The following is an 18458-nucleotide window of genomic DNA, read 5'->3' as shown; positions in this document are numbered from 1 at the left end:
TTTTTATTTTTTTTGTCCGCCACTGCGAGTATAGCCTTACATCAACAAGCTTTTAATAGAAACACATATTTTGTGAAGGCGTGCAGATTAATTTTCTCTGTGCCAATTTCTGGCGTGACTAGGTCTTTGTGTTGTCGGTCCATTTTGAATGTTAAGCAGATATAAATGAAAAACACCACTTACATAACTAGCCTTACCTTGGCCACTTAGGATGAGCATCTCTTCAAGGTTGCGCAGGTGATCGGACAATCTATGAAGATGAATGGGAAGGAGAGCGAGCAGGTAGAGAAAAAAATAAATAAAAATACATATTAGGAATCACAGTAGCCTTGGCCCGAATAAGAACATATCCATGTACTAAATGCTATTATGGGAACGTTTAGTAACAAACCTGCATGACGACTACTTCCTCCATCCATCTATAATAACTGCATTAGTCATTAAATAGAAACCCCAAGCCACATTTTATTTAGCAAAAAATGTTTAATCTCTCCTTGATGCGTGTTTATTTACAAGTAGTAAATCTGCAAAATAGGAAATAACAGAATATTTACACAATGAATGTTAACCTGCAAACTTGTGACAGTCGCTTCAAGTCTGAAACTCTAAAAATGTATCAGAGTTATTGTAGTATTAAAATTCCTTTGCCAGCTCCGTCTGAAATTCATTTGCTTTGCGTTTCCTTGGATGCTATGTAACTTCCATTAAGAAAAAAAAAGAAAATAAACCAAAGGACAACTACTGAATTTTCCAGAATCGGAAGAAAGCAGGAAAAAGAAACTGAAAACAGAATGGTGCCAGGAGTTGCATTTGATTCAACTATGTTTTTTTTTTTGTGGAAAGGCAAAAGTGTGACTGAGCATGTCTAAAGAGCTGAGAATTAAACATGAGAAACATGACGGATGTGCTGACTCTGCTCACACTGAAGCCAGCGCAGTAAACTTCACTTGTTCATTTGTTCGGATTTGACAGAAAAACAGCAACTCTCTGTCAAACTGCAGTCGGCGTGTTGTTCTTGTGACAATGCTTGCTTCCTCCTGATGACACCAAACAATCTTAAACTGACATGCTGTATACCACCTCCACAACAATTAATACGAGTCAATTATCACATTAACAGTGGAGAACTGGGACGTTTCTCCAAAGAAGCGTCCAGACTTGCAGGTCAATCTAAAAGGCAAGCAGCCATGCAAACTATAAACTAGCCAACTCCCTCAGCAGCTCATTTAATCAACCAAATTACAACCAGAATATGACACAAACGGAGCATGAACCTGAGAATGAATTGAGAATGTTTAAGTGTCTTTAGCCTGACAGATCATCCAACTGGCCACAGTAGCCTCAGTTGTTTTTTCCGTCTGTGTGCTTTTGCAGGGAGCGAGTGGATGTGTCCCTACTGTACATTGTGCTCATACTGATCATTCTGCTGTTAACAGCACCGCTGAGCTCTGGCCGCAGCAGTCATCTATTTCCTTGCCATGTGATCTACAGTAAGAGCACCAAAATGTACGAAAGCAGCAAAAACTCAGCTGTACACTGAAAAAGAAAAACAAACAAACATGTTTTCTATGTTTGTATGTAAGCATATTTTGGTGGAGGTTTTGCAGTACTCATTAAGGTAGATGATTCTAACAGAGATTATTTAAAGGCATAGTTTGGGTGTTTTGAAGTGGGGTTGTTTGCGGTACTTATCCAGAGTAGGTGTATTACCTACAGTAGATGACGGTCGGCACGCCCCAAGCTTGGAGAAACAGACAGGAGCACCGGAGAAAAGCAATGTACTGCAGTGGACATGGAAGGCAGAGAAACATATTTTAGCCACCTAAAAGAAAGGCTCGCCTAAAAAAATATATCAATTTAAGTGTACGCTATATTTAGAATATTTTCGCCGGTTAACCTCGCCCTGAAACAGACATCCAGTCTATGTTTCCAATGGGGAACTGAAGCGGTTATCCACATTCTTGCCAAAACAACCAGACTCCATTGAAAAAAAAGAATACTTAGCTCGGATTCACCAAAGTCACAATAATACAAACAAACTAACTTATCGCAGCAGCGGTAAACCAGCAACTCCCATATCCTGCGAGGTAAAATTACAGGTTTTTTCAATGGAGTTTGGCGAGAGTAAAGACGGATACAAGGGCTTCAGTTACCCGTCGAAAAGGGCTGTCTCACGGCAAAGCGGTGAAATTATTCTAATAAATATAGTGTACTCTTAAACCAAAATCAATTTTTTTTTTTTTAGGTGTGCCTTTCTTTTAGGTGGCTAAAATTCATTTTTCTGCCGGCCCCATCCACAGCAGTACATTGCTTTGCTCCGGTGTCGGTACTCCTGTCTGCTTCTCCAAACTGTGGGCGTGCCAAACATCATCTACTGTAGGTAATACACCAACTATGGATACGTACCTCATACAACTCCACTTCAAAACACCCGAACTATCCCTTTAATGTGTGTAGCCAACATGGTCAGCTGAAACATGGGCAGAGTGGTCCCTCAAGATAGCTTTTTGGCAGGTACAGAGTGAACTATCAAGTCCCTACAGGTATCCAGTTGAACTGGGCTCATATGTATGCAGCTGTAGACGTGTAAACAAAAAGGTGGGTTGACATTAATTTGGGAGGTGTGCTCACTAATCCTGGATGCGAGAGAAGATTGTTTTTTTTGTTTTTTTTAAGGAACCTGGCGTAAAAATGGACAGCGACAGCATTTATGATCAGCATAAAATGACAGCCCTAATGTTTGATAGAAAAACAAGGTTTACGAGAGTTAAAGCAGCAAGTCACATTTCCATCACAAAGACACAGATGCTCATCTGATGCAACAATTTCATTTTTGATCGAGATCAGGAAAATAAAACCTCGAGTTCGGTCAAGTACTTCAACTTCAGGCTAAACCGAAGAGAATTTTTCGTCTTCTGTGTACCGTAAAAATGTACAATTTACATGTTGAAAATAAAAAGACAAAAAAAAAAAAACCTGATTACAAATAAATGGCAAACAGCTTTTGTTCATCATGAAAAAAAAAGTATACAATTTACAAATGAGAACATCAACAAAAACATTATACAGACCACAGTTTGGTTTTTCGGCAAGCAGAGAAAAAATAAAATTAAAATTAAAATCGGAAAACATGATTTCACCACAAAGTCAAAAACCCTGACTTCAAGACTTCAAAAAAAAGAGAAACAAAGAAATCCTCTTAAGAGAGCAGTAATAAAAAAAGAGCTTAAGCCACACATGGCAATAGGCTAGTTTTGAAACAAGAGCTGCAGGCTGAGGGGAGGATTACTCAGCCTTGTGTAGCTAATGAACAGAGGTGTCTCACCTCTGTATATCTGTCTATACCCCCCCTCATGGATAAAAAGCTAAACCCCTGTCTCAAATAGATAGGTTAGAGGTGGAGAGAAACACTCACTATATCTTTACCATGTCCCTCTATTTGGGTATTAACATTGAGGAAATAAAAAAGTGGCTTTAGGCTGAAAACAGCTTTGTTTCACCACTGAGGGGCTCAGCTAAGCTCTACCTGACCTCACTGTCGCTCCTGTAAACAGCGTCTGAGAGCGCCAAAGACTTCGGCTCTGCTCTAACAGGACTGCGTCGGGAGAATGGATGACCCTTCAAGGGGTGGATAACACAAACTCCTCGCGGTTAGATATGGTGGCTAAAGGGGCGAACAGAAATATTTCAGGTAGTGCAATGGAGCTACTTCATTGTTCAGTTACTATAACATGATCCACTCGACTGTCACCTCTTGAGCCTCGGGAGAACAGAACCGGCCGCGGCGCCGGATACTAACGTGGCCATGATAAAAGCAACAATCCTGTGAGTATATGTTTGGTTTTATGAAACCAAAGAGATTGCACTGATTGAATTGGAAACAACAGCAACTTCATCATCATCATCATGACACCATGAACTGTCCCAACTCGGGAAGACGGACGACTCGGCGTCGTCTCGCTTCCAACATCATGATGGGTCGTTACTCAAACAAATCTTTTCAGTCACTAGGCATGTTCATATTTAAAATCATACGGTAGCACATTCCATCTAACAAAATGTCTTTGCACTAAACAACATTCAAAGAAAACATGGCACAGTACGACTTTTTTGTTTCTTTTTCGTTGTTTTTTTTTTTCGTCTACGTTGTTTTTTTCTTCTTTTGTACTTGAAATATCAAATCCTGTATTGTTGTTATTTTTATTGTTTGTTGGTTTTAAAATGAAAAACAACAAAAATCTCCCTAACCTTTCTTTAAAAACGTAGCTGTATTTATATATAATATCTATATCGTCTTCCTTTGTAACGTTTCTGTAAATTGTGCAAATTCAGCAGTAATACAAGTGGCGAGAGATCAGAGAGTGGGCAGTTGATTACATCTATACAAAACAAAAGAAAAAAGAAAAGAAAAAATCTAACATCCTTTAAAACTGTGACACCCGTTGGAGTCACATGACCTAGAGAGCCTCTCTCCATTGGCTCATCACAGATTGGTCCATCCTGCGAATGACGCCATATATGGAGTTCTTTTCCAGGCTTCTATTGTTTCTTTCCTGACAATAGCTTCGTCACGACAAAAACTCCTGAAATCAAAATCAAGCAAACAACAAACACCAACATCCACAATAATCAAATGCTGTCAGTCGACATGTTTCTCCATGTTATGCGTGTGTGGAAATGTCTGGCGTCCCGGTCCCTCACACAGACACGAGCCCACACGCCGTATAGGGCTGCAGACAAACACACACATACACATGTAAGCGTACACAGGCCCGCCCATCTCTGCCGAACCCCCCCGTTTTGCAGTATACTGCTCTAGTCCTTTTTGCAGTTCGTCTGTCGTATTGTTGGGGGTTGGAGTTTTGTTTGTTGTCTGGGTGAGAAGAGCGAGGGAGAGACACAGATGGAGAGGAGGAGTGAAGAGAAGGAGGAGGTGGAGGTGCTGGATGGTCCTCAGCTGCTCAGGGCCATTGTGTCGATGACCTGCTCCAGCTTGCTCCTCAGTCTCTGTCTCCTCGCCTGCTCGTCCCGCTCCAAAGCCGACAAGATCTGAAGGATAGATAGAGGAGGGGGTCAGTCAATGTCACAGTGTGCCTGCTTTTGCTTTCAAAATGTGGAGTCTGTCTACCCAAACAAGGCAGTCAGAGGACACCAACATGCCACCCGGCTGGTTCATTATTGATACAAACTATAAATATACAAGCTGATATTCAAATAATGGCCAGAATGGACAAATAAAGGCCTGTAGATTACCTGTAGCCTACGACAACAGGCTCTCACACAGTCAATACAACATAATGTACCTTTCCACTGCACTAATTCCATCAGTCCAACAACAGTCAGGCCATACTCACCACTACACCGCTCTGAATTTCTATCTTCAGTTTTCTTATAGATATTACAAAATAAAATTCATGGACTGTCAAGTTCTTATGCAAGCACTATTTTTTTCGTTTTCGAGGACATTTAGTCCACACAATGGGTTGCAAACTTGGCAACTTTGTTGCGACTTTTTTAGACCCTCTTAAGGACTTTATTTCTAAAAAGCGACTAGCAACAAATTTAGCGACTTATCAACATCAGGGAAATTCCCAAGGGCACGGGGTCTCTCCCTCTCCTCTTGCGGCGTACACAGGTAGGCAGTCAGCCAACACAAGTACTAAGCTTTATGCAAATTATGTGCGATGACGTCACCAATATGCAAATGAGCGCATGATGTCATCTAGCGACTTTTAGAGCTAGTGCTAGCTACTGTCATTGGAAAAGAGTTGGCAACACTGTGCATGCTGTCATAAATGTGCACACAAATATTAGGCTAATTGGTCAGTAGTATGCGAGATTAGCTGTGGACAGATACACACACGACCAAACTCATAAATATCATCTGACAGACAACGCTGAGGGCCCAAAGCCCACAAGGAACGCTTTTGAAGCTGTCAGCACATAACGACACACGACAGGGCACACACTGTCACTTTACAGTGATTATTAGCTGTAGTTCTGTCAACGCCGATTTACTTTGTTAGTGCAAAATAAACAATTCCAAGAGTAAGTGCTTGTAAAATGCAGAAATGCCAACTATCAGGGTTAAATAGTGAGCTGTTGTTAAACGGCTGCCATCTCACCTCATCCTTGTACTTGACTATGTAGGAGTAGATCTCGTTTAGGGCCGACATGCTATTGAACTGGTCGACGTGCAGGCGCGACTGCTCCGCCAGGTAGGCACTCATGTCCTGGTCACTGATGGCCGGCATCCTGGAGATGTCAGAGTAGTACCTGGAGAACAAAAACACACAGTTTAGATCTTGACAAATTTGATTTAAAATAGCTTTTAAGACAAAACAAATGTAACACATGCTGGCGTACCTCTCTACCCAGTTCTTATAGTTGGGGATGTCTTTAGCGTAGAGCAGCTTGTTGGAAGGCGAGTCCTTCCCTAGCTTATGCTCTGATGTTGAACAGGAGTCCATGAAGGTCTGAGCCACCACAGACAAGCAGGCGTCTGTAATGCTGTTCTTATGGATGTCAAAGACAAACTGGGGGTTCTTGATCACGTTCACCCAGAACCGCAGAGGAAGACTGGGAGGATTGAGAGAACAAGAAGAGGATGGAGGAAGAGTTGCACAGTTAGAAGGACTATTAAGGTGCAAAGAGCAGAAAGGACGAGTCGGAGTGATAAATCACCTGAGGCAAATAGTAAAACAGAAATAGTACATTCTGCTGCAATACCACTGTGAAGTGTTGCATATTTGCTGGCTTACAGTCAAAAATGTTTTCATACTACAGCAAGTTTTTCACAACTCTAATGAGACACAAACCAGCTACCGAAATACTCCCGTCGATGCCCTCTCACTGACTCACCAGTTGCTCTTCCAAGTGTGCCGTACATCAGAGTCTGATATGGAGTGTTTGTCCGCCTGCTCGTCCAAGAAGTCAAACATGTACTTGATGGCGAGAGGCAGGGCGCTTCCTCGGTGCGCTGTGCTGAAGATGGTCTCGAACAGGTCGTCCACAAACTTCTGGAGCGTACCCTGAGCAGGAAGAAGGAGAAACAACGCTGGCTTAGTTAGTGCGCAAAAAACATTTGAACTCTTCTTATCTGTGTTTATAGATCAATTTAATGTCCCTAATATGTTCCAGTTTTAAATCGGGCTGAACCATCTGAAAACAAACTAGCCCACATGCTACGTATTTTAAATGTCGGAGAAATTTAAGGAGAGACACCCCAGGCAAAAACATGCACTGGTCAATTTTGCTTCCATACCATGTCTTCTTTCAGACTAGTGGAAGGAAAACACCCAAAACACACATTTAGATGTTTATTTTACTGCTTTGGTTATTTATATATCTGTAGATTTCTTCTAAATTCACCAAAGGTTAGCATTAAATATTGCCTCAATTACATATTCAAAGATACATTTTCTGAAAACTTGTAATACAAAAAGAAAATTGTCATAATGTAAATTTCACTTGTAGTGACTTGCAAAATGTCTGGAGAATTACAAAACATATGTTTAAAGGCTGTTTTCTCAAAATGAGTTTTTCTCAGACTCTGAGCCAGAAATCTCCATTTCAGTAACACTTACATAAACCAAACTTTCCAATTTCATTCCTATCTATATTCTGAAAGTTTATCCAGAGGGGTTTGTTCATATATCATTCATAGCCTGATTTATAGAACATTTTATTCTTCAAAACATGGCAAAAATGAAACGATTTTTCATGGCTTTTGACATTATTTTCTGATTTATGGAGTGATAAAAAGAGATATCCAAAATTCCCTCAGTAAAAATCTTTGATTCTAATATGTTAACAAAATGAAACAAGAATTGTAAACCTCGCTTAATCCAAAGTTTAGATTTCTGTTGTGAAAATGTATGCAAATTAGCACAAATGTAATAAGATAATGGCTATTTTACGTGCACAGATAGACCCCAGGTAGTGCTCAAGGACCTGCCCTTTTGCCCTCTGACTAGATAAGCGCCCTTTTTGCAAGACCTTTTCACTATTTTTCTAATTTTATATATATATATATATATATATATATATATATATATAGTTTTTTTTTTACATATTTTACATATTTAAACATATATTTTCAGAAAACATGTAATACAAAAAATAATTACATTAATATCAGTAATCAACTGGGGAAGGTTCATGGTGATATACTATATTAGTTAAATTTTTTACCATATTCACCTGTAGTGTCTCCCCTTAAACACCAATAACGGCATATGTGAGCCTATCAGGGTACACAAGGTTTTACAGAGAAGGACACAATAATAAGTCCTCTGTCTGTACCTTTATTATATATATATATATTCATATATATTATAAAGGTACAGAACACAGTTGAGTTATAACACCACTAAACAACATCGTCTTCTCGTATATTCCTCTTTGCTGGTGATGGTCTGGCTGGAGGCGATGGCTGTCAGTAGCAGGTGTTTGAGAATGACGGCGCTTTGCTTTCAATGCTCCAACTGTCTGAGACTTTGTGATGGTGCTCAGTGTTCTTTACAGTGTTTAGGATGAGGCCCAGTGTGAGTTCAGCCTAAGGCTGTTCTGCAATGTTTTTCACCACATCACACAACTCTGGAGATTCTGAATCCTCACAAATTCCTCTGAAGTTGAAACGACTTGATATTTCCCACAAGCGTTCCAGGCCACCTTTCACAAAACCTTATTTAAAACCATCCAGAAGTTGAATCTGCAGTTTTGTACTCGTTCACACATCCACAAATCAGCCTCCTAAACACACAAAGCTGTGGGGGCTGTAATAAATAAGAATAAACTGCAGCGCTCCGAGTTCCCCCCGTCGTCTTCCCCCGGCTTGCATGTTAATCATTTCCCAATCGAGGCAGCATTGATGCCGCTAACCTTGCACTTTCCTACCTGGAGCTGGAACAATGGAAATCTACAGCTAATGAGTGAAAAATCAGGGGAGAGGAAGTACCAGGGTGAGCTGAAGCACCAAGACAGTTAGCATTTGCAAATGAGAGCAAAAGTCTGGCACAATTAGGAGACTCTGTAGGCAGCTGCTGTGTGTTTGTGTTCATAAACTATTTGTTAATGTATGCATGGGTGTTTCCATTGAGGAGTGTGCCAGCAGATTTGGGACAAAACAGCTGGAGTCGATGTGTATTCTGTGTATAAGGTGTGGCAGCATGAATAGAAAGGAAGAGCTGTCAACAGACTGTGCACTCCATCAACACACTGATTTCATACTTTCTGTTCACAGTTCTGTACGCTATCTTGAGTTGGTGCAGTTTTAAAGGATCAGTGTGTAACATTTCTGGAGATCTATTAGCAGAAATGGAATATAATATTCATAACTATGTTTTCATTAGTGTATAATCACCTGAATCTAAGAATCGTTGTTTTCATTAGCTTAGAATGAACCCTCCATATCTACATAGGGAGCTGGTCCTCTTCACAGAGTCCGCCATGTTTCTACAGTAGCCCAGAACGGACAAACCAAACTCTGACTCTAGTGAGAGCCTTTCCTGTTTTTACGGCACCTGAAGGCCACCGTAGTTCTCCGACACGCTTGTGAAACTGCGGTAACGTGAGCTGCCGAGTGCAAAACCGTGGTACCGCCAGCCGCCGTCTGACTTCCGCAACAAACCACAACAAAAAGTTTCTGTGCAAATTTCAGATTCTGAAGGATTAACTATTCATCCTATTAATATGATTTGTCATGCTATTTAATCTCATTCTTAACACTTTAATTATGATATTAAAATGTGGGCAAATGTGAGAGGCGTACATACAGCTGTAATTTGCTTTGTAGGACATTTGTGCATTAGACCATACACGATAATAACCTAACCAACCCTCCAGCTGCAAAACATTCACAAACCTCTCTCAATTTGCTCTCGAATCAGCTCTGGTAAAGATGCCAACATTGTGCCAGCTTCAACAGTCCCAGAATATAAAATAGTCTCAGGGAAACGCTGTTTCACAAAACATTTAAACAGTGACGGAAACTCAACAACAACAACGTACTCAAGGGTGTTTCTCCAAGACACAAACAGCCCGACTCCAAATAACCTTTCAGATCATCATCTGAAGACACACGCTGCATGAAAACCAGAGCACAGGTTCCTCAGTGTGGTCTGGAGGACATGGAGGAATCTGGTGAGTAATGATATCGGGGTAAAAGCCTGGGCCTGAAAGCCCCGAGGCCACCAACAGAGGGCCCAGTAACACCAACCAAACAGCTCAATAGTCAAAGGTCAACCTCCTAATTAAGACACAAACACTAATTCCTGTGCATATGTGTGTCTTTGTGCAAAAGGTTATGAAAAATGTTAATGAGCTTTGAGACCACCACCAAACGAAAGGTCAGGGGTAGAGGCTGCTGGTTGAAGTGGGCTTCATGACAGGGGTGTGCTGGAATGGGTTTGTTTGGCTTAAGGTGTGTAAATATAGAGCTTCTGGATACCTTGGTGGCCAGCAGTCTGGTCAGGTAGATCTCAGACACCATCTTGCTCCCTCTGTCTCCTTCCCTCTGGTCGGAGTGGTCGTGGTTCTTGACCAGGTGCCACAGTTTGGTGCCGCTCTCGAGGTCGGGGGTGATCATGGGCGTTCGGGAGCGCAAGCTGTCTGGACTGCTGGCTGTCCTCAGCATGCTCTCTGGAAGGAGGGAGTTGGAAGAGGAGGAGGAGACATGGAGGAGAGTTTAGTGAATGAGACAAAAATAACATTAAGAAAGAACAGACACAAATGTGGAGCTGTGTTTTGTAATATCCAGGGATAAGGAGGTAAATAGGTAAAGAGGAAGTTCAGAGGTGAAGGCTGTGTGCAGCACGGTTGCCCTGAAGTTGTTTTTGTAATATTGCGGGTGTCAAAGTTAACGCAATAATAATGAGTTAACACAAATTTGTTTTAACTCCAGAAATTTCTTTAACGCATTAACGCAACAAGCGATTTGTAGGTTGTATCTGGCTCAGTTTTGAAGCTGGAGTGAAGATACTGGCATCATATGAAAATGCCAATAAAAATACAAAATTCGTACCAACTATGTCATACTAGCTTTTCCTGAAGGAGGCTAAATAACACTCCAAACTTGTGCTAAATTTTGGCGAAGAAAAATTCATTTTCAAAGGGGTCTCTTGACCTCTGACCTCAAGATATGTGAATGAAAATGGGTTCTATGGGTACCCACGAGTCTCCCCTTTACAGACATGCCCACTTTATGATAATCACATGCAGTTTGGGGCAAGTCATAGTCAAGTCAGCACACTGACACACTGACAGCTGTTGTTTGAGTTTGCCATGTTATGATTTGAGCATATTTTGTATGCTAAATGCAGTACCTGTGAGGGTTTCTGGTCAATATTTGTCATTGTTTTGTGTTGTTCATTGATTTTCAGTAATAAATATATACATACATTTGCATAAAGCAACCATATTTGCCCACTCCCATGTTGATAAGAGTATTAAATACTTGACAGATCCCCTTTTAAGGTACATTTTGAACAGATACAAAAATGTGTGATTAATCACAATTAAATATTTGAATTGATTGACAGACCCTACTTGTGATGTGTGTGAATGTTTTTGTTTTGTTTGAGTATGCAAAACAGATTTTGGCTTTGACACAAGACACATTTTAGAAGGTTAGGGTTAGTTTTACATTAAAGTACAATCTAATATAACCTGCAGAAATCTCAGGTTAGTGTCTTGCATAATGCTTGTTGTGGAACTTGAGAACACAAGGGTGTGCAGATATAAATATAAACTGATAACATTTCAAACAGTCCATAGCTTAGTGCCAGTCTTTAGTTTATAAAAGTACAATTCATTTCGTCTTTATCACCATGTCAAGGGGAAGTACCTATAAATTAAGCTACCTCGGTATAAAAAAAACACATATGAATAAGAAATCAGAGGCAGCTACAGAGAGCAAAATCTCTGTGTGAAGTTAAAAGCATTTTCTGAAAGGTGACAGCTCCTTCTACTTGCATGTCACTCTTTCATTCCAGAATAAATTTGTCTGTCACTCTCTCCCCTGCTCCCTCCTTCCCTCCTTCCCTCCCTCGCTCCCTCCCTCCCTTTGTTGGACAGTGATCCCCTATTTTGTGACACGGAGCATTACGCTCTCAGTTTGAATGCTTGTCACTTCCGTGACAAAGCAGGAAAGGATTGAGAGGTTCAAAATGTCAGGAGAGGATGTGAACCGGGGGAGTGCAGAGTGAGGGTGATGGCGGTGTTAGTGAGTATTTATGTGTACGTCACGGTGGCAGAGCTCAGGATCACAGTTACTGTACACCAGAGACACCAGAGGAGGATTTAGGAAACAGAACAGAGAGAGATGGGAAAAGTGATAGTGAGAAACACCTAGCATTAACAATGGGCCTGATCATATCTGGATTAATAATGCATCTCCATCCCACATACACCAGAAGTATGGGTTAATGTTCTTTTCCCAAAATGTCCACTCAGCTCCACTGAGCAGCCTTGACCTCAGCTGTATACTGTATATGGTCTCAAATGCACTTGGCCTGGCATTGGCTAAATCACATGATGGAGTTTAAAGGATCACCCACAATGCAACAGGCTCTTGCACTTCACACATCCAGTTTTCATTTGCATGTGGATTTCATGTGTCTTTACACTATATCATCACCAAAAAGACACGCAGAGAGAAGTGAGCAGCGATAAAGAGCTTGTCAGTAAAGTGAGCATCTTGGCACAGACACAAAACCAGCCACTCTACTTGATGTCAAAGCTGCTGCTGACAGCTGTCATGCGTGCCATCCTCTGTGGGATGCATGATGGGAATTGACAGGAAACTGATTTTTCGCAAAAATGGGAATTTGGCTGAAGAAGTTGCAATGATAACCAAAATTTCACTACTACGCCACGGTTGTGTAAACATTCGATTCGTTCATATATAAGCGTACCTTCCAAGTAATTCCATTTTAACATTAGTTCCAGATTATACTGCCTACAAAGTAAAACTGTTGAATCCCAGTTCACCTTAACTGGTTGAAAGAGATGGTGACATAAACACAAAATTAACATATACTAAGTGTTCAATGGTGTATTTGACAGTTCTTCCTGTTAGAAGAATCATATTTTTGAAAATTAAGTCAGAATTCATCTGAATGAAATATAGGCATTTTGCTTTTACTGGTGTCTTGTTAGAAATACGTTTGCACATTTTATGAAATGACTGTAGAGCTGGGTAATGTGGCCAAAATCTTCTATGACAATATAGGTAATTTCATATCACGATAACGATACATATCACGATATAGCATGTCCTCCAGTAATTCAATAAATAAATAGTCTATATGTAATAACCACAACGTAAAGCCTATTTTTATATACTACTGTGTGAATTAAATATTTGTACTTGAAATGCAAAATGAGCAGATTCAAGTGAAATTTTGGCGATAAAAGAAATAAATATAGGCCTAGCCTATACCGCGATAGAAATGGTATCGAAAAAATATATACGATGGACATTTTTATATCGTTTTGATGATATATATCGTCATATTGCCCAGTCGTAAATGAGGGCACACGTCCATACACTTGTACACACACACAGAAACAGACACACCTTCTCTCGTACCGTATCTGCTGAGGGACTTGGTGAATGTGGAGGAGTTGGAGATGTTGTAGGCTGAGTTTTGTTTAGGCACCAGGGCGATCACTGAGCCATCTGTCACCTGTAATGGGATTTACAAAATCAGTTAGCACCACACTAAATGTCCAGCAGCAAGATTATGATGCAACCACAAAAATGGCCACGGCGTCGCTCAAACTTCATTTTCCAAATACTTGAGCACTTAATGTTTAAGAGGCATTCTTTTAAATGACACAGTGTGAGTAAATATGACAACAGCTACATTTCAGTGGGCTGAAATACAACCAAAACAATGACAACCATAACGCCAACTACTTTACAGTACTTGCATGAATTCCAAAGCAACAATAATGTGCAGCCAAATCAATGAGGAGTTTTTGTTCCAACAATACACTAAGTAATTACTTTAGTTTATTTGACAAAATTCCAAATACAGTAGTAAAAAACCAAGCACATAAGACATAACACGACAAAGTCCTGGACTTAATTTCCACAAGTTCATCCTCGCTACAACAAGATGAAGTAAGCCGGCCAACGTCCAAAGACGCACGACCGCAACATGCCAACGCAACAATCCACTCATAGATGAATATGCCAATAAAAAGAAGTATCATGGGATTTGTGCTGTGCTCGAGTACCTGGTAGTGAGCCAGGGTGTTGAGTCTCTTCCAGTCGTTGTCTATCTTAGTGGTGACATCCTCGTCCTGAAGGATGATGCGAGCCATCCGACCCTGCCGCCATTCTGTCACACGCAAAGGAGATACAGGTAAGGTTGTGTATGTTTGTTAATGAGACAGAAATGGAACATGAATTGCATAGACACACTAATCACAAACTCCCTCCTCCAAACAAAATGTCAAATTGCTGTGACTAAAGATGCTAAGTAGAAATTAAAACAGGTAGAACGCATAATTTTAGCGACTTTTAGCTCCTCACTTGAATTTATTATTGCACAAAATCACTTTTCCTCTCTAGGGACCCCCCTCCTGCTTCAGAGAGCCCTTGAAACGATTCCCTCTTTACCCCCTGTAGTAGTGCACCTGTGCTCGGAGTGTATACTTGGCGTGTGTGTGTGTTTGTGTGTGTGTGTGTGTGTGTGTGTGTGTGTGTCAGTCCTCCCTCTTCTTACCCAGGTCCATATCAGAGGCCTTTGGTCTCTGGGAGTACGGTGTGCCTTTGTACACGGCGTCCAGCAGCTTCTCCTTCACCTGCGTCACCGTGTCACAGTTCAGGCTCTTCACCGTCACCTCCGGAGCGTTCTCGTTCTCTGGGTTCACACAGTGCAGCGTCTACAGAGGCCGAGGTCAGAGGGCAAAGGTAACATTTAGCCCAGGGAAGTCAGCACAGACTGGGTTAACTATTGATGCGTGGAGGCATGACCCTGCGGTGATTTTTGACCTTCAAACCAACACTTCATACAGCAGTTTAGAATCAATATCCAACCCTCGGAACAGTGCACATGCAGCTCTTTATTACTGTTAAAAGTGTGTTTCATCAGAATTATTGGTTTTCACCCATTTCATGTTTATGTCATAAGCCTCAGAGGATATTTTGTGGAGTTGTAGATTACAAATGTTGCCAACAACTGCAAAATGGTCCCTGATTTAGCAAGTAAGGTTTTTCCAAGAATACTGGCCACATATTAAATCTAATGTATGTGTGCATCTGTTTTATCCTCTGACGCCAGCTGTTTGTGTCCACTAGTATGTGCACTGACCAAAGTCTTGTAGTCGATCTGCTGCCTGATGAGTTTGTCCTCGCTGAGGGAGTAGCGGGCCTCTCCTGTGATCGAGTCTATTGGTCCCTTTTCCATTTGCTGCTTCATGGCGCAGTACAGCATGAAGAGAGGCTCGCCAGCACACTCCTGCAGACAGGGAACCGGAGACAGGAAGAGGGAGACAGGTAGAGGTGAAACCCAAGAAAGGGGATAGATGAAAAAAGAGGGAAAGGAGAGAAAGACAGATTGTTGAAAATAGTACGAATGCAACTAGGCAAAAACTTTACCCACAAAAAAAGTACACAACAGCAAAAAAGTGCATAGCTTTGCTGAGCTACTCTCCAATTATATTTCTAATCTTCTTTGAGCCAACCACAGGCGGAGCAGTAAAGGACGAGGCCATGGCCTGTGTTGGCTAACGGCGCGCTGAAAACTGACAGAGAACAACACACACACACACACTTCCAGCTTCCAGTGTCTCTTCTTTAGGGGGAAAAAAACAGCCTTTGTAAATCTCTGTTTGTGAGTAAGTTGAGTGAGCAGGAAGGAGAGGAATCATAGGCAGTGTGAGTGTGAATGAGTGGCAATTGATGGAGGAGTTAATAGAAGGTTAACGACTGAGGGGTGAAAAACGCTTGGAGAAGCACTTTGGTGTGTGAGACGTGTCAACCAGGCAACGAGCTCTGGGATGTCGGGCCCCTGTCTCGCTCTCATTCACTCGTTGAGCCGGCCTGCTAACTAAGCACCGCCTGCTCGTACCACTTCACCACTTCCTATTTTTAAAAGGAGCATTTCGGTCAGTCAGTCGATCAGGTGTTAAACAAATCCAAAGGTCAGCAAAATTGATTTAAATGAGAAAACAAAAGGTGAAGAATAGAATTTAGGGCTGAAACTAACTGGCTCTGAATTAGTCATCGAATCAATCTCTGTACTTTACCAAAGAAATTACCAAATATATCCATCATTTGTCTCACGTTCGTATCAAATCACCTGTTAAAAGGCACCAGAATACAGGAAATTACATCATCTGTGTTAAAAAAAAACTCAGACCCCCGTTACATTGTCCAACACACATTTTCAATGCTTCCTACGCTCATGCATTTAATTATATTATGACAATGACATTTTCATATAGCATCATAAAACAGCCATCTGCAATTTTTACCTGAAGCATCACAGCACTTCTGGTGCAGAAACAGAGTAACCACGTGACCCCCCCACCACTCTCTCAGGCGAGCCATTACACAGGAGAAAGAGTGAATTGAACAGGGGAAAGTGGAAAAAGCTTTTTTTTCTTTTCTTACTCCTGTTCCCTTTCGTAGGTAAAAGCTTCATCTATTTCCTCCCTTTGAACAACTACTTGACCTTTACCCATCTCTATTCACACCTGACTGAACCTTGAAATTGTGCCAGGCTTTTCCTCTTAGGTGACCCCTAAAAAGTCGGGAGAAAGAGAGGCGCTGAATTGCAGGAGGTTAGATAAAAGCCAAGTTGGTAACCTTGCTGCTAGCTAAAGCAAGCCATTCCCCCCCCAATCCCTCCTTGTCCCCCTTTCACTTTCCCTTGCACTTTTCATTTTAAAACCTTTTTCCCCCCCAACACTTCCTCTCACCCATCCACAACCTCTTCTGACCGTTTTCTCTCTACATCCTTCCACCTTTTCCTGTTTTCTCTCTGTTTCTTTTGTCTTGTCTAAAGTTTGTAAAAACAGCTGTTATAGAAGATCCCTTTGTAACCCACTCCCCTGTCTCTGAACCCAACTCTGGCTGTGAACCCTTGAGCCAAAACACGCACATGCACACACAACACTTACACTCACACACACACAGATGCTAACTGGGACCCCCGGGGGCCTGGCTGCTTCGCCGTCCACCACCACCACCATCAAAATGCCTGTCCTGGCGTGCGCTTAAGGCCCCGCTGCTAACTGATTAGCTGTGGCGATGTTTGAATGTAGAGAATGTGTGTGTGTGTGTGTGTGTGTGTGTGTGTGTGAGGAAACAAGAATTGAGCACAGTTTAAGCCTCAATAAGTCTCTCTGATTCCATATCAGAGGGAAAGGGAATTCAAAAAGAGAAAGAAAAACATACAGACGCAGAGACGGACAGACAGAGAAATGAGAGGATGCATTTGTGTAAGATCTCTGCCTTCCTCTTCTGCTAAGCCCCAAAGCTCTGAAGGGGGGGGATACAAACACACAGCCGTGCACACACACTTTCCTGGCTGTAAAAGAATCCAGCGAGGGACACAAAGAGAGGACAGGTTATTGCGAACGGGCTACGGCGATCACAACAACATGACCAGCTGTGTCTGAACAGCGCTTCAAACTGCGGCTTCCTCAATTCGGAGAAAGGAGAATTTCCCACATGAAAGGCCGAGGTAAGGGATAGGTAGCCTGCCGCCTCGGCCTTATCTAATGCTGCAGCTGTCAATGTGTGTGTGTTGGTGAGCCACTTTCTTTCTGTTCTCAAACAGCAGCCGTATTAGTATTGCTTCAAAAGTTGTGTGTGTGTGTGACAGACAATTTTACCTTGAGGAACTTGTAAAGCAGGAAGGTGAACCAGTTGGTGAGCATCTTCTCAGCGACCGACTCCGTCCTGGGAGAGAGAAGAGAGGAAGGGGAGGAGAGAGGAGAAGTTGAAGGGTGAGGGTGAGAGAGGAATAATAGAAAAGGAGAATTAGAGTGTGACAGTCAAAGGACGGGGATGCAAAAACACCAAAATTTGATTTCTTAAAGGTCCCATATTATAAAAAAGTGAGATTTCATGTTTTTTTTTATTATAAAGCAGGCTTAAGTCCTACAGGGAAATACACACAGCCTGTATTCAGAAACTCTGCATTTGAAACAAGCTGTCCATTTGTGATGTCACAAATATACAATATTTTGACCCTTTACACAGATTTAAACGTAAACATTCTAAATGTGTCCCAGTTTATTCCTGGTTGCAGTGTATGTGAATGTCATCAGCTGATATGAAGTACACATGGACCCAAGCTGTTGACTAGCAACGCAATTCAATTTCGGCGCAATTCCGTCAAAACGCGCTAAAACAGAGCGTTTAAGACAGAGGGTAAATACAGGCATATTCAGGGCAATAGTATGAGGAAAATAAAGGTTTTTTTGAACATTACAGC

At 41.6% G+C, this 18458-nt stretch overlaps 1 protein-coding gene across 6 annotated transcripts in view; it reads right to left on the bottom strand.

Annotated features, from left to right (window-relative positions):
* Positions 1-463: 463 nt before the first annotated feature.
* Positions 464-18458, bottom strand: part of LOC119485011 (plexin-A1-like) — a 233385-nt gene continuing 215390 nt past the window's right edge. For 3 of the 6 annotated variants that reach the window (XM_037764274.1, XM_037764292.1, XM_037764283.1), the window contains exons 23-32: positions 17854-17920; positions 15324-15470; positions 14736-14895; positions 14245-14348; positions 13580-13688; positions 10451-10641; positions 6862-7031; positions 6367-6579; positions 6126-6276; positions 464-5049 (exon numbers count right to left, since the gene is read on the bottom strand). In XM_037764274.1, the coding sequence (XP_037620202.1) occupies positions 4954-5049; positions 6126-6276; positions 6367-6579; positions 6862-7031; positions 10451-10641; positions 13580-13688; positions 14245-14348; positions 14736-14895; positions 15324-15470; positions 17854-17920 (1408 nt within the window). In that variant the 3' untranslated portion in view covers positions 464-4953. The remainder of the gene's footprint in view (positions 5050-6125; positions 6277-6366; positions 6580-6861; positions 7032-10450; positions 10642-13579; positions 13689-14244; positions 14349-14735; positions 14896-15323; positions 15471-17853; positions 17921-18458) is intronic. The other 3 variants (XM_037764301.1, XM_037764309.1, XR_005206159.1) reach the window with 2 other exon arrangements.

This window comes from Sebastes umbrosus, chromosome 1, assembly GCF_015220745.1.
Source record: "Sebastes umbrosus isolate fSebUmb1 chromosome 1, fSebUmb1.pri, whole genome shotgun sequence".
Taxonomy (NCBI): domain Eukaryota; kingdom Metazoa; phylum Chordata; class Actinopteri; order Perciformes; family Sebastidae; genus Sebastes; species Sebastes umbrosus.
This window is presented reverse-complemented; position numbering and strand designations above follow the sequence as displayed.